Source organism: Cololabis saira, chromosome 19 (assembly GCF_033807715.1).
Source record: "Cololabis saira isolate AMF1-May2022 chromosome 19, fColSai1.1, whole genome shotgun sequence".
Taxonomy (NCBI): Eukaryota; Metazoa; Chordata; class Actinopteri; order Beloniformes; family Belonidae; genus Cololabis; species Cololabis saira.
Genome location: NC_084605.1, coordinates 20,700,075 through 20,714,318, shown reverse-complemented (window position 1 = coordinate 20,714,318; position 14,244 = coordinate 20,700,075). Strand labels below are relative to the sequence as shown.

Here is a 14,244-nt window from a genome sequence, read left to right as displayed (position 1 = left end):
CACTTCTATCAGGACAAGGTGGTGTTATAAGATGCGCTGGACCGTCTCCATTGAACAGAGCTGTACACCCTCATGCGGTCATGATGGCTTTATGGCATTTGAAGAAAGACAAATTGTCTTTCTCACTCTGTATAATGCAGAGACTGAGGCCACGTTGACACATAGGTATTTACAAAAACATATTTCCCCCTCTACATTTTGAAAAATACCATAATTTATTTCAGATCGTTTTCAAAATCTCTTCATTTACACGAACCCGCATAAATACGCTGGTAAAGGGTGCTATGAGCATGCCAAACCTACAGGCAGCAGTGTAACGAGAAGCATAAAGTCATGCTAGCTAATCGGAATCATCAACAAATGACACGGGTAACTACAGTGGCCAAACAAATTGTAAGCACAGGTCGCACAAATGAAGCTGGTGACGTTTCTGTTGCATAATGTGATGTTCTGAAGCCTAAATGGCAGTTTCCCTCTGTTTACAAGCAAACGTGAAGACGGAGTTTTTGCAAATCTCCACTTTGGCCTGAGTTTTTAGGAATGATCATTTTTGGTGACTGAGCTTTGTTTTCGTATAAACGAACAGCCAAAACGCACGAAAACACCACCGTTTTTGCTACCTGTAAACAGGGCCTGAGAACATCCAATAAAACACTTGAGCAGAGGTGTAGCCCAGATTTTAATTGCCCATTTTTTGTTTTTTTCTGGTCGCAAATAATGATGATTTAATAAAAAAATGTGTTGTTTATATATCATGTGTCCAATGAGAGCTGGGAGTCCTCTGAGGTCAGATGTGTGTGCAGCCAGAAGATGGAGTCGCAGATGCAGAGAAGTGCGTTTGCATTCAGCTCTGGGTGCCAAAAGGAGGATCTCTGTTCTTACAGCATCATCCATCTTCTTGCGAGCAGACAAGCGAGCAACATAGTCCACATTTCAGTCAGCTCATTCAGAGACAGCGTGGGGTTAAGTTGTAAATGGAGCCTCCCCCGTTGGACTGACCAACCCATCTGCAGCAGCTCCCAACAGCTGGTTGAGGGCTGGAAACATCTGCAGCGTCTGTTCCGGATAGCGCCGCAGCAGCTGCCGAAAGGCTGTCTGCCTCTAGTCCTCGATGGTTCATCTCTGTTCCCCCGATGGATCAGGCGAAGGACTCTCCCTCTGACTCTGAATGACGTGCAGCAGCTGGAACTGAGCAGGAACTCTCATAACTATCAAGACGGGAATGAATGAGATGAACAAGTCCTCTGAGGAGTTGCACGCTCTGCCTCCAAGACCACCGAGCTTCCCTGAAGCTTCCTCAAAGAGACGGTTTGTCCGGCTGGGAAGGAAGACCAGTGATGGTTCTCAGCAGTGAGTATGAGCAACACGGGCACATGTTCAGATCAGTTGATTTGTTTGGCTTCAATTAACAAAAGTCATCTCAAGAAGCTTTGCAGATTAAGTTCCATCCACCTCCATTTACTGTAAATACATTTCAATTAATGCAATTCACTTCAAGAGTTTGCCAGCAATTATAAGTTGATTTACTTTTTTCTTTTTGAGATCAGTCCTTCTACGTTTGTCAGCTTTAGTTGCGTGTAAATGCACATTTTAATCTGTTAGAACGTGATCCAGATCACATGATCCTCTCATAATTTCTGTGCTGTTGTGCATAAAAACGTCTATTCCTCTATAACACCTTTCATATCCCAGGATTTCACCAGCACCACCAACCAGAATCAGAATTCAAAATTGTCAAATCCTGCGCCAGGAACTGTGGCGTAACTGCTGAGAAATCTTTGAACCACAGCTGTAAGAAGCTTAGAGGCTTGGTCAGGAGGGAACAACGCTTTATTATTTCAGTTATGCACCGAGAGAGATCAAGACAGCATGGTGAACGGCAGCAGAGCTGGAGACCGACCAACCCTTAGACACTTATTTTAAACTCTCGTCTTGAGGTTTCAGCTTCATGTTCTAAATCGCCCTGAAATATAGCTAAAACTTAAGCTACTGTACCTTGATTTTTAACAGTTTTTTCTTTTCTTTCTGTTTCTTGTGGTCTTCCTTTCTTCAGGTCAGGATCATCCACCTGCAGGTTAGCCGAGGAGGCGGCCGCCAGACAGCTCAGCAAGAGTCACATCCGTCGCCACAACAACCGCCTATCTGGTGTCTTCCTTCGAAGACCAGCCGCCATCTCCGACTCCATGGCACTGACCTCTGGACTCAAGTCATCACGGACTGTCCAAGCCAGGAAGGGAAGCAGTACGTCACGCTGACTTAATAATCTGTTGATGCTGAAGCTATGTGGCTTTTTAACGGTTATTTACCATCTGTTATGCTCAAGGAAGAGATTAAGATGAAGTTACAAGGAAGGGATGGTTTAAAAGTAACAAACTGGTACCCAAGTTATATAGTACCTGTAGTACATGAATATAGTCTTCAATCAGACAGTATTTCCACCACATGAACAACCAAAACCTGTTTTTTTCCCATGTCTGCAGTTCTCTCTGCAGATGTTCTGCCAGCAGATGACCCATCCGAGCTTTCCAATCAGATAACCGCGCCTGGAATCCTGAAGATCTTCGGAAATGAAATCTGCGAAGGCGCTCACTACAAGAGCGTCCTGGCCACCACACACTCCAGCGCCAAGGAGCTGGTCAAGGAGGCCCTGGAACGGTGAGCGCATGTGTTGTGTGCTCTGCACGTCTGCTCGCCATATGCGGATCCGTGTCCTCACGTGTCCCTCGGGCCTCATCTGCTGCAGCGCACCTATGTGTTTTGTATATCAAAGCAGTCGGCACCGTTTCTCATGACAGCCGCCGATGAAAGATTAGCCGACTCATGTCAATGTGATTTCAGATGAACAATGTTGACTTGAAGCTTTGTTCTGTTTATTGTGATTACAGTACAGTGCAGACTTTGTGCGCGTGCCAAGTTGTTCAATTAAGTTTGGAAAGGGTCTAGTGAAAACCACAGACTTGTGTGTGAAAGACATCCACTGGGCTGTGAGACAGCACTGGCTTGTCTGACCTTTCTTACATTTAAGCCAACAACATAATGGAAAGATTAATACAACAGGGATTCATCCATAGGACATTGTAGATCCTTATTCCTGTTTTTCAAGGAAAACTTCCCACCAGAGCAGTGAGATTTAATTATTTAACTACAATAAGCTTTAAACACATTGAGCAGCATTACCACTCTTCATCTGTTCAACTTTGTTGCTTGATAAAATATTCATATAATTTAATTTTACTTTCTTCAAATATATGCCGAATTTCATATTTCTGGTATGGAGACCTGAAGATGATTTACCATTTGTCTGGGTAATGCAAATTCAGAGATTTCAACTTTTGATTGGCGGCCGGCACAGCCAGTGGCTAGTTGTCATAGATTTACTACTTAGTGCATAACTGTATTTAGCTGTGAAAGACCTAACAGAGCAGAGTTATTCATATTGTACATAGAATATGTTTTGTTGTGCTGGTAATTTTACTTACAAACTGTGGTGATTACATGTGGGTTGGTGTGGAAAGGCGAAGCTTAACTAAGTAGTCATTTAAGATTGCAACTAAAGTAGCTTTTGAAACTGGACATGTTTCAAATGTTCGCCGACAGCTCTAACTTCGGCTAAAGGATCATGATGGATAGTCATTTCAGGATCCTTCCAAGTTGAAGTCTGCTGGCACCGAGCTTTTCCGATTTCAGAGGGTCTAACCATAGCTAGCAGCAGGCCAAGTGACAAGCATGAGACATAAGCTTTATGGTTTAGGTAGGCTAATGCTAATGTTTATGCTAAACAAGTTAGCAGAAGCTAATTTATGATGCTAGTTAATATTAATTAGCATAATATAATCAGAATAGATTTATTGTCATTGTACAAGTACAACGAAATTGAGCAGCAGCTCCTATGTGAAAATAACAACAACAAAACAGTATATAAAAAGAAAAACACACAATAATTACAAATATAAAAGGATTAAAAAAAGATAGAAATGGATGTGAATGTTAATATTGCACAGGTAGATTTGTTTTTTTTAAAGTTACCAGAGTGCAAAGTGCTCTAGTAGTGCTAATTTCGTATGTCATTTTGGTAGCAACACTTAAAATAAGGATACTTGGGCAGAATCAGAATTAATATATTAATGAAAGTAATATTAGCAGAGGTGTATAATCCAGGTGCTATAAAGTAAAAATCCAGTCCAGCAGTTGTTCCAACCAATCACTAAACCAGCTCCTTGCAGGTAGATGGTAGGTCGTTAGTGAAAACCCCTTTTCTAAATGTACAGGCTGATCCAGAAACATGGCAGGGTTTTTACTTTATGGCACCTGGATTATACACCTCTGAATATTAGATGGCACCATAATTTATGACCTAATTTAAATAGCCAATTGAGTTGGCGAAAATTTACTAAATTAGCTAATTACCAATTAGCATTATAAGGCAGTTTATGCTAGCGAATTATGCTAATTAACCCCTACCGACATCGTGGTTAACTGGGGTTAATCTGGCAAAGATGCCAGTAAGCTTTGCTACAAAAGGTCTAACCACTGCTAGCAGCAGGCAAGCGCCAACCATAGCAACAGAAAAGCCAACACAGGCGGAAGATTCAGCCACTCGATCGAGTAATACCCCTTCTGACCAAATGGGGGCAGCATAGCACAAGATCAAGATGAGTCAGCCCCAAGCACTAACCATCCCACTTTCGAGTTAAGGCTCATGTGGAACTAAGATTCGTTGCAGTTTCTCGACTGGCCGCTAGAGGGTGGTTGCAAAAGGGAATCAATGTCCATTGATAACAACGTTAAAATGGAGTTAAAATGTCGGCTCTATTTTTTTAGAGCAGAAACATATTTACAGCCTGGTTAAAAAAAAAAAAATGTTTTGGTCTCTGTACGGTTTTTACCAGCCTAACGTTTGTTAGACTAATAAATCCCACCGCATGGGGTGCGCTTGACCGGCGAGACAGTGTCACACACAACCGTTGTCTTTTCCATTAGCAACTCCACACATGCTAACTTAAACAGGGATCGTGCTGTCAGCAGGTAATCAACTGAAAACATAAAAATATAATCTGTATAAATATAAACATCCCTATGTTAATTTCGCAGACATATTTATGATATTTAACACAAATTAAAATGATTTTGTATACCAACTCACCAGCTCAGCTTCACAGAGTCACAGTTAGCGGTCGATATTGCTACCGTTAGAGGATAGGCTACTAGGAATAAAACAATAGGCTATAAACAATAGAAGGCAAAACAACATGCCTGAAAATAAGAAAACTTCACACAGTCTCAGTTATTTGATTTCACATCCATGGTATCTCTGAATGGGGTGAATATTTTTGTACCACATCATACACAATACTTTATATAAAGCAAAAAATGCATCCCTGATATGATTGATTGACAGTCAGTTTAGCCAATGGCTAGCCATTGTCACTTTTGTCACTATCTCATCAGTAATCATTAGGCTCAACATTGAGAACATGTTAAACAGTATATTCTGCTGTAAACGTCTGATGGCAGCGCTGGAGACCTTAAGCGGGGTTCGGCTGAAGGAGCTGGTAGCTATATCTAAGTTTGATTGACATACTGTGGGCGTGTTACCGTCGGTTTTCAGAGCAACATGGCTGCGACCCGTACGAGGAAATATGGGCTTCAAAACCGGTCTCTACAAAACCAATAGGTCACGTGATCCAATGCTTTGTCCATTGTTTTTTACAGTCTAAGTGAACACAGCTCCGCTAGTCCTACCCTCTGGCTCCAGGAGTGTTCGTTTCTGATGTCATTTTGGTTGGAAACACTCGAAATGAGGATGTTAAGACAGATTTGAGTCTTCAAAACCATTCATCAGAAAACTCTGGTTGATGTCACAAATGGTTTGTTTGGTTCTTCTATACAGCCTGGGGCTGTTATGTGCTGTTTTTTCCTCCGTACAGTCGGTGTGATTATATTGAAGTCTTTCAGTGATGTATCTTTGTGTTTTATGAGGATATGTTGTTATTACAGTTGTCGACCATTTGATTTAGGTACGGCCTGAGCAAGGAAGAGGCTGAGTCGTACGTCCTCTGTGACACCATTGGCTCCATTGTCAACCACGAGTGGAGAACAGAAGGGCTTCGGGTATTGGGTGACCACGAGAAACCTCTCCTCCTTCAGTCACTATGGAAACCCAGAGAGGGTTTGGCGAGACGGTTCGAAATCCAGAGGAGAAGCTTGATAGAGGAGAAGACTTCCAAGGAGCAGGACACCATCACTGCTGGTACGCTTCAGCCTCGGGTTATACTTAGAGAACGATCCTTTGCAATACACCACATCCTGAATCAGGATGTCTACATGTCCTGGAATATGGGTCTTTATGATTAAACGAGGCATTCTCAGTATTAAAGCCAGTTTTTGAGTTCTCACAATAAATTGTGGTTTGCTGTTTTCCAGTGAAAACCAGCCAAAGCCTCACAGACTCCTTTTTCCTCCCCTTTCTTTTTAATTTTTTCTTTTTTTATAAAATTGGATCTTATTCTTACTGTCATTAAAATGTTACAAGTTGTAACCTAATGAAATTTGCAGACTCGCTTTGTTATGTCATTAAACTTGCCCCCGCTACACAACCTGCCGTTAATCCCGGCTCTATAAAGCCTTCAGGTTTAAAAACTTTTGTTTCAGTTGTATTTTTAAACCTTGATATGACAGAAAACTGCGTGGAACTTTCCGCCGATACATGACGCAAACACGACGGGGAGCTGGAAAGGTGCTGGGTGGACCCCGCTCTGTCGGCTCTGGGATGGTTTCCACTGCAGGCCCCAGCTGTGGTTGACACAGCTGCGGTTGTGGTGCAACTGCGTGTCCTGTTGTGTGTTTTGCTTTTATGAATGGCCCAGCGTGCGATAGCCTTCTATCAGTGTCAGTTTGTTGAATCCTGTTGCGAGAGTAAACTTTTCTTTTTTTTTTTATCTTTTTTTATTTCCACGAGCTCTGTCTTTCTTTCCACTGAGGTCTGCTTCCTGTATGGGGATTCTGCTTGTTGCCTTTGGCATGAGCACACTGTGTATTAATGACCCGGCACTCACACACCTCACCTTTGATTGGAAAAAGAAAAAAAATAGCGGGTGTTGCTCTATCATCACATTCCATCACCTCTGTGCGTGATGTACTGTAGCTTTTGAAGTGTCCCACTTCTTTTATTCGTTTGTCTTTATCTCTCACAGGTATCAATGCCCAGGCTCGCAAACTGCAGAAGAGCCGCTCCAGAGTTTCCTCCACCCTTGTGGAAAGGACTATGGGTCGGGGCCTCAAGCTGTGGAGGAGCAAAAGTGAAATGGACCTCTTGGATACGGACACCCAACATCACACGGATCACGATGCGCCCGTCAAAGATCGATGCGAGAGCCTGGATCATTCTTCAGTCCTGGGCTACGAGCCCCTCAAAACAGGCCCAGAACAGAATCCCATTCACAGCTTTGCAGTTGGCTCCGAGGGGGGCAGCGGGTCAGGGACCAAGACAGAGGCCCTCTGTCTGTCAAGGCCAAGAGGCGAGCAGGAAGGAGAGGAATCGGAGAGGGAGGAGACGGAGAGCAGCGACGACAACACCACACAGTATTCCATTCATCCTCCTCACGACTGTCCGTACCTGCTGCTGCTGCAGGGCTGCAGCCTCACACAGGTATCTCATACAAACATGCTGCAGTTGATTATCCAATCACATTTTAGCAGCTGGATGCTCCCAAGAGTCTCAGAAACCAAGCATTGGTTACAACGCCAGAGAGTTCATCTTTTATTAAGCTGTGTAAGGTATCGATGCTCCGGCTGTTTGGTTGGCCGCTGGAATCAACTATGATGATTCCTAATCAGTAAACACATCACATGCAGCACACAGAGGAATCAGGGGGCGGGGATTCATTATTGATACTTTGAATACAGAAGTTATTAAAAAGTTGGAATTGCGTGTCAATAACAAAGCCGACATTATTGCTGCGAGGTCTACCGTGGGAAGGAGTTCCCACATGTGTGCATGTTTGTTGTGGATAACAGCAACATTTTGGCTCGACACTGCACTTATCAGGAGAGGAGTTACAAATAAAGCAAATATGCTTACACAAAAACCAGCCAACAAAAGCCAGGCATTTGCCAAACATAAAAGCTCACTTCTCAAAGAGTTTTTAAAGTTTATTAAATGAAATGGCTTTCAAAACAGAATTAAGTATTTTATTAAACAAAATGCCAAAAGTAACTATATGAAAAAGGAATAAACAGGTTTTATCTTTTCCTTTTATTGACGTATTCACCAGTTTTTGCTGAACTAGGTCTACGCTGCAGAAAACTCCCAATGATGTGTCTGAAGTCAGATAGCAAGGAATGTTTGGCCCAAACGTGGCGTATTTCCGCAGTCTTCTCTGGCTTCGACGTCACTGACTCAAGGTGAGTGTGGCTGCCTAAATAAGGCCACATCTCCAGCAAATTCGTCATTTTCAAAGGGACTTTGCTCCACATCTTGCCCTCACAAGTCTGCCGTGTACCTCATGATGCTCATGAAATTTGGGCAACAAAACCTTATACAATACTTGCCAAAAAAAACAGGTTTGGCCCAGTTCAGAGGAAGTCTGTTGTGACCCCGGTTAATCTGACCATGATGCCAGCAGGCCTGGCTAACTGCTGCTAGCAATAGGTTGGGTAACTCATTTCTGATGTCCTTTTGGTGTCGACACTGGAAATGAGAACAGATTTGCTAAGAGTGGTTTTAAATAATAATTAGCATTATAGGTAGGGATGCCCCGATACCATTGTTTTCAGGCAAGATAGCGACAGTTAATGCAAGCGGGATGTCAGCAGTGTGGACATATTTCAAAATAAGGGACAACGATAGAAGCAAGGCAGACTGCAGGCTGTTGGCGCAGCTAACACGACTAACCGGCTAACCGGCTAACGGAATGTAACAATGGGATTGTTTATGTTGTACTGTGAGTTACGTGGGGTGTTTAATAAAGTTCCCTGTGAGTAAGGGCAATACTCAACCGTCCAGTTTGTATAATTAAGGAAGATAGAACAAACTGAAACACGGAACAGCTGGCTGAGCAGCAGCTCGGTGGCTGCTGCTCAGCCAGGCTGCACACTCACCCGGGGAGCTGAGGGGCAGCTCAACATCTCCCCTTAGCGGCGCTAACCAGTAACTACAACAACAATGAAGTGGTATCGGTGCGTCGTATCGGAGAATTTTTGCGAGTACGAGTATATGAGAGCAGTATCGGCCCCGATACCGATACCAGTATCGGTATCGGGGCATCCCTAATTATTGGTTAGCGTAAACTAACACAGCCCAGCAGATATGGCTAACTGTGATTGACATCAGGTGAACGTGTTCAAACTGGGTCCTCGCATTTACAAAATTACAACATTCAGACCAGGGGCGTCACTAGACTTAAGACTGTACTGGGGCACAGATAATGCCTGCCAAAAAAGATCTTTGCACTTATTTATATATTTAAAAAAGCATAAATAGTGCTTTAAACTATACAATCAGATCAGATTATGTTGTTGACTGGATTACTTTAGCTACTTCTAACAAAAGTCACTATGTGTACTGCTAATGTTAATTCGGTTGTCTTGATACGTTTATGACGTTAATGTTTACGTCATAAACACAGGTTGATGTTGCCTAGCTAGGGGCTTCCTCTCTCATTTCTCCTTGCTGTGAGCGAATAACTTTCTTATATCCATCTACAGGAGTAATACTGTTTGAGTCAAATCAAAATCAAAATTATATATGATATTATATAGGTATTCAGCAGTTGTTATGGGCAAATGATACATACCTTTAGTCACTCAACTGCTAGCCAGCGCCTCTCTCTCTCTCTTTCTCTCCCTCTACATGTGAATGAATTGCCATATTAAGTAGTCATATGTGCATTTTGTAGCTTATGCTATGTAGACTTAACACTCCAAAGTGATCTTTTTTTTTTTTTTTTTTTCACTGGTGAAATTTATACTGGGGCACTGCAGATCAATACTGGGGCTTGTGCTCCTGTAAAATATGTCTGGCGATGCCGATGCTTCAGATGCGCCCAGAAAACCTGAGGCAAGAAAAGATGAGTTCCTGCAGAACTCTTAGGAGGGATTACAGTTTTCCTGGCAGTTGTTGATGCGCTTCATGGAAGCAGTATTTGCTTCATTAGCTATAGCCTGCTGGCTTAGTGTTAGTCAGCAAAACCTAAACAGATAAAGAGAGGCTTGTTTCTGATTTGTGTGAAACTAAGAGTCTATTGTTTAAAAACAACCAAAAAAAAACTTTAATTTCTACACGTTATCAGAATGAGCTGCAGTTTTACTTGACAATAACACAAAGGTAACAAGTGGGGCAGATTTGTGCTACCTTTTAGCCATTTGGCTAATTCCTACTAACCTCCGTGTAGCTCTGACTGCATGGGAAAATATTATAGGAAATATTGGTTCATGTACAGTATATCAGACTTAATGGGCTTTAATGCAAGATACACAGAGAAATGTGTGAAAACAAAGGCAGTGGAGAGGACCATCACGCAGAGGTCAGCACGCTTTACGTCAGAAAAATATTATTGAAAACACAGATCAGGAAACAGAAAAGGGCCACCCTGACATCCCTTCCTGACGGACTACCTGAGGGTTTGGATTGGTAGACTACTCCCAAATACACACAAGAACACACACACACACACACACACACACACACACACACACACACACACATATATATATACACAAAGGGATAGAAATCTTTCCCAAAAGATCCTTCATGATTATGATACACCCATGTGGATAATTACAAACATTGTTTAAATTGTTGGTTCGTTTCCGAGCCACAACCAACTAATAAGGTTGCAAAATCATGCAGCAACAAAGAATCTGAACCTATGAAAAAATTTAGATCTTTTTCTTATGAAATTTTGTGGAGGAAACATTTCCAGACGCATTATGCATGAAAACAACCCTATTCCCAAATGGGCATCCAGTCATCCAGTTCATGGTCAGCCTAAACACGTACATAGATGAAAACTTAATTTGATTTCTTTTTCTTTTTTTCTTGGGTTATGGCTTTAAAGGAACAGAGTTGTAGATGTCGTCTATCTGGGTACAAATGAACAAAATTATTTGTGTAAAACCAGAGTATTGATTACAATGTTACACAGATGGAGTCACCCATAGCAACAAACTCACCTACAGAGGGCTGCAGATGCTTCCAGGTTCTTTGTTGTGTTTTTTTGCTTCGCCTTACTGTACATTTCCATGAACAGCACCAAGTTGTATCATAAAAAAGGTCAAAAACCAAAAGTACTATATATATACTAATATGTTTCCTTTACCAACATACATCTGAGTCAGATCTTGCAGGACTCTGCTGCTGATACCCAAACAGGCCTCAAACTCAGTTAAACTTGCTCAAAGCCTAAAAATGAATGTTTAATGTCTGGATGATCTGAAGATTTGAGTCCTGTACAAAATATGGGCCATACATTCATTTTTTTGGAGACTGTAGGAAAAAGTATCAGTAAGAATCTGCAGTTGAGTTAATTTCTCCTATGAGTTAGAAGTTAGTGAGTTAGGCCCCGTTTACACGTAGCCGGGTATTTACAAAAACGGAGGCGTTTTCATGCGTTTTGGCCGTTCGTTTACACGGAAACGGAGGTCAAAGTCACCAAAAACGATCATTTCTGAAAACTCCGGCCAAAGTGGAGATTTTCAAAAACTCCGTTTTCCCGTTTGCGTCTAAACGGAGGAAAACGGAGGAAAACGGAGATTTAAGCTTCAGAACGTCACATTATGCACCAGAAACTCACCAGCGTCATGTGTGCGACCTGTGTTTACAATTAGTTTGGCCACCGTCAATATTTTCTTGTATTTTACCTGTTTAATATTCTAAAGTCACACTTAAAAGTAACTCCCCCCCCCCCGTCCAGCCTCCTGCTCATTCAAGCCTGTGAGCGCGTCAGCCAGCAGCATGAAGCCTGAATTATGGTTCCGCGTTAAATCGACGGCGTAGGGTCTGCGTTAATGTAACGCGGAACCATAAATCAGCCTTAACTGGAAGTTACACACGTGTCATTTGTTGATGTTTTTCCAGGATTCTGATTGGCTTGCATGACGTTAAGAGCGTTTTCATGCGGGTCCGTGTAAACGAGGATTTTTTTGAAAACGTAGAGGGGAAAATATCCGTTTTTGTAAATACCCGGCTACGTGTAAACGTGGCCTTAGTTAATGAAGCTAGAAAGACTCAAGACTTGCAGCTAATCTCCTGAGGAATGAGTCAGCGGTAAAACCACAATACAATAAGAGAGGAGGTCTCTTCCCTGAACAGTCTCTGGTTTGGCATGTGACCATAACCATCCTGGCTTTTGCAGCTAGAAACCAAATAAAGATTTTTTTGCTGCTTGAAAACTACAGTTGGTGTGTATTAAAGTAGCAGGTTAAACCACAACTGCCAACCATCCATCCGTCCATCTGTCCGTTCGTCCGTCCGTCCGTCCGTCCGTCCGTCCATCCATCCATCCATCCATCCATCCATCCATCCATCCATCCATCCATCCATCCATCCATCCATGCATTACCTATACCTGCTCATACCTGAAACTATGCAAATGGGATTCAAACCAGAAACCTTCTGGTCTCAGAAACCCGCTGCTCCAACTTCGACTCACTCGATTGTAATTAACTTCTTAAATAGATCCAAAGTGCATTTATACATCTTTTGTAAATTTCTGCTATTTATGGATTTTTTAATTCTTAAAATGGATTTCAGAGTTGACATAAACTAGCATGAAATCAAAATATTTCCATATTTCTGAGTTTCTGCTATGAGTTGTATATCTCTGGTCTCCTTCAGGAGTGTGGTGATTAAGTTAGCGTCACTTAGTTCAAAGGGTTTACAATGTTCGTTATGAAAAGATTTTGTTTTCTTTTCAGAATTGACAGTTTCTGTAAACAAAATGTTCATTGTACATGTGACAGCAAGTTAAATCTGGGACAGTGGCTGGTGTTCATTACACTGGAAGTCTTGGCAGGTCTGCTGTGTGAGAACAGACTGTAAAAAGAACTTGACAACCCCTGGAGATTGGTTTTGATGCCCATTTGTAAGTGCTGTGGAGGATGCAGTCATGACAGGAGCTGACTCTGCCCGTCCTGGTTAATACAACATGGGCAGAATGAACTAGCCCAGTTAGCTTAGCCCATGCTAACTCATGTTAGCTTACATCCATTCTGATTTAATCCATCCGTCGTTGTTTTAGATGTCATTACTGAAGCAACATCTGAAAAGGAGACCGCTTGAGCGGAGACGAGGACTGACAGAGTTCTGGCTGAGCTTTGCCAGATCTACTGTGTCCATACGTCACTAGCTGTACGGCCACGGCCAGGCTCGGTGGCTCAGTGGCTCGGTAGCAGCAGCAGTTGGACTGCAACTTGCGGTGGTTAGCGGCCTCTGCACTGAAACACCTACTGTTTGCCCACCGGACCCTTCCAAGTGAACCCAGAAACCCAGTCTCTTAGCACAATTTTTTTTTTCTTTTTTTTTGCTCAACAAACAATTTATTCTGTATAATAAGAGTAATTATGCAGCATCAGGTCTTAATTCACAGCTCAGAAGTAAAATTGGCCAAACATGCTAAGTGATGAGTAGATTTAGTGACAACAGCTGCCATATACTGCGATGTAGCTGTCGTTCAAATAAGCATATTCCTAATTATACAGAAATCTTTGGCAGAGTTGATCTCCTTTGGGGTCAAACTCAACAATACCCAAGCTAAAATGCAGAAGCAGGGTGTGAAAAATTATGTTTACTCTTAATGTCGCCCATAGTAAGGTTAGTAGCAGCCATGTGATGCTAGTAAAACCTACCTGATTAATCTTTACTACAAGTTAAGTCCAAGAACAGACTATCCAATAATCTGAGAAGTATTTTTGTGGATACAATGCTCTCAAATACACATTGCTACTTTCTGAGAAAACCAAGCGAAGGACATCTGCACAAACTCATAGTAATTATAGCATTGTTTTTTTACTGTATTTTTACTTAGTGGTTGTTTTTATGATAAATACTGACATGGTGTAATGTCACGGATTGTCATTCATGTGAGCTTGTGTTTACCCAAATTTAAGATCTCGTGAGGGCTTTATGATTCACCTTTCTGACGGCAAAGCTTTAGTCTTGAAACTGGGTGTACTTTCTTTTAACTTGTATGTCATGGAGAGGTCCAATGTTCATACTGAGGAAAATCTTTAGATCTATAAATGTGT

At 42.1% G+C, this 14,244-nt stretch overlaps 1 protein-coding gene across 1 annotated transcript in view; it reads left to right on the top strand.

Annotated features, from left to right (window-relative positions):
* Nucleotides 1-1,114: 1,114 nt before the first annotated feature.
* The window catches only part of radil2b (Ras association and DIL domains 2b), a 40,128-nt gene continuing 26,998 nt past the window's right edge, over nucleotides 1,115-14,244 (top strand). The window contains exons 1-5 of the mRNA XM_061708115.1: nucleotides 1,115-1,350; nucleotides 2,054-2,241; nucleotides 2,481-2,655; nucleotides 6,018-6,250; nucleotides 7,194-7,648. Coding sequence (XP_061564099.1) covers nucleotides 1,223-1,350; nucleotides 2,054-2,241; nucleotides 2,481-2,655; nucleotides 6,018-6,250; nucleotides 7,194-7,648 — 1,179 coding nt within the window. The 5' untranslated portion in view covers nucleotides 1,115-1,222. The remainder of the gene's footprint in view (nucleotides 1,351-2,053; nucleotides 2,242-2,480; nucleotides 2,656-6,017; nucleotides 6,251-7,193; nucleotides 7,649-14,244) is intronic.